Source organism: Schistosoma mansoni, chromosome W, assembly GCF_000237925.1.
Source record: "Schistosoma mansoni strain Puerto Rico chromosome W, complete genome".
NCBI classification, from domain to species: Eukaryota; Metazoa; Platyhelminthes; class Trematoda; order Strigeidida; family Schistosomatidae; genus Schistosoma; species Schistosoma mansoni.
Genome location: NC_031502.1, coordinates 51,787,826 through 51,789,211, shown reverse-complemented (window position 1 = coordinate 51,789,211; position 1,386 = coordinate 51,787,826). Strand labels below are relative to the sequence as shown.

Genomic DNA, 1,386 nt, shown 5'->3' with positions numbered 1-1,386 from the left:
GTGCCCTCGTCCCCTACTAAACTGCTGTCTGATCGGGATGGATTACTAGCAAACACTGATCGAGTACAACTATCTACGTTGTAACCCTAGTCATTATAAATTGATATTAATAAGTACAAAACTTGTGTAAAAGTGTGAAACTAGTTAACGTAATTACTCATGATTTTCTTTAAGACGGCTGTAATAAGAACTGTTCACCAATCATATTCTCTTCAAAAATACAGAAACCGCACATAGAGTGTAAAATCACAGTTAATTATTTATATATATTAATACATATATGTAACAATACCGAATACAATAACAGAAATACACTGAAATCTGTTTGTGGGTGGCTCTAAGAAGAGCCTTTATCTGTCTCTTAGTTCCCAGTCCATACACATTCCTAGTCTAGAATGTTACGTTTTTCATGACAGATCTGTGTACACAATGTTTCTCTTCAATCACTGTAGCTTCATAATTATGCGTGTCGCCTCCATGAAAATGATATTGTTTTGTTTATGAAAATAAATATTTCATTGAAACGCTCTTGACCATTCCGTTACTGCAGCAGTTATCACTTGTTGAAAGTCTGTGACAGTTTCAACCTGATTTCAACTATTAGTTGAACGCTTGAAGAATTACAATAATCGAGAGAGTAGTGCTGAATCACAAGGTGAATGAAGAGGATAAAGATTTTCATGGCCATTAAATTCATATCCAAGGCCACAATTTCAAAGGGAAATAAATAAACAAATGACATTGGTCACTGGTGAGTGATCAGTCAATCGTAAATACTTTAGGTAGATAGCCATTAAAAGCTAAGAAGCATTAGATAACGGTTTCGTTCTGGTATAGAATTTCAGAGTAGTACAAATCCACGACCCCATAGGGGCTAGAAACCAGTACCTTAAGGTTTTTCATCAACGGCTCAAACTTTAGACCATTGGTCAGTAACCTAATGATTTATATGTCTAAATTTAATTAACTCGCTATAATGAACGATCATTATCTATTCATAATATAGCACAAATGCCTTAACCATCATTCTAATTGATTCCTAATTCTAACTTAAAACTGAATTTACACGAGTAGTAATGAAAATTTTATAAAAAATATTTTCACACAACATATTCCTTATTTCATTTAAAAGAGATGAATAACTTATTATATCACTTATTCTATAGTTAGTACATTAATACGGATTCGAACAAAAATAGAATATCAGAAGTGGTTTTGTGAATATTATAGTAGTTTTAATAGTTGAGATCATCAATCAATTGAAACTAGACCACCATGGAAAACCTGGAAACACTGGACGACGCGAAACTGATAGGTCCTGGGTTCGAATCTCGCAAGGTGGGATCGTGAATGCACACTTCTGAAGAGTACTAAAATAGGACGAAA

At 33.6% G+C, this 1,386-nt stretch overlaps 1 protein-coding gene across 1 annotated transcript; it reads right to left on the bottom strand.

The window, feature by feature from the left end:
- Window positions 1-556: 556 nt before the first annotated feature.
- Smp_139640 (putative gamma 3 hordein) lies at window positions 557-742 on the bottom strand (the record flags this gene model as incomplete). Its single annotated transcript, XM_018790098.1, has 1 exon — window positions 557-742. The coding sequence occupies one exon, from the start codon at window positions 740-742 to the stop codon at window positions 557-559; it is 186 nt and encodes a 61-aa protein (XP_018655475.1).
- Window positions 743-1,386: the final 644 nt, after the last annotated feature.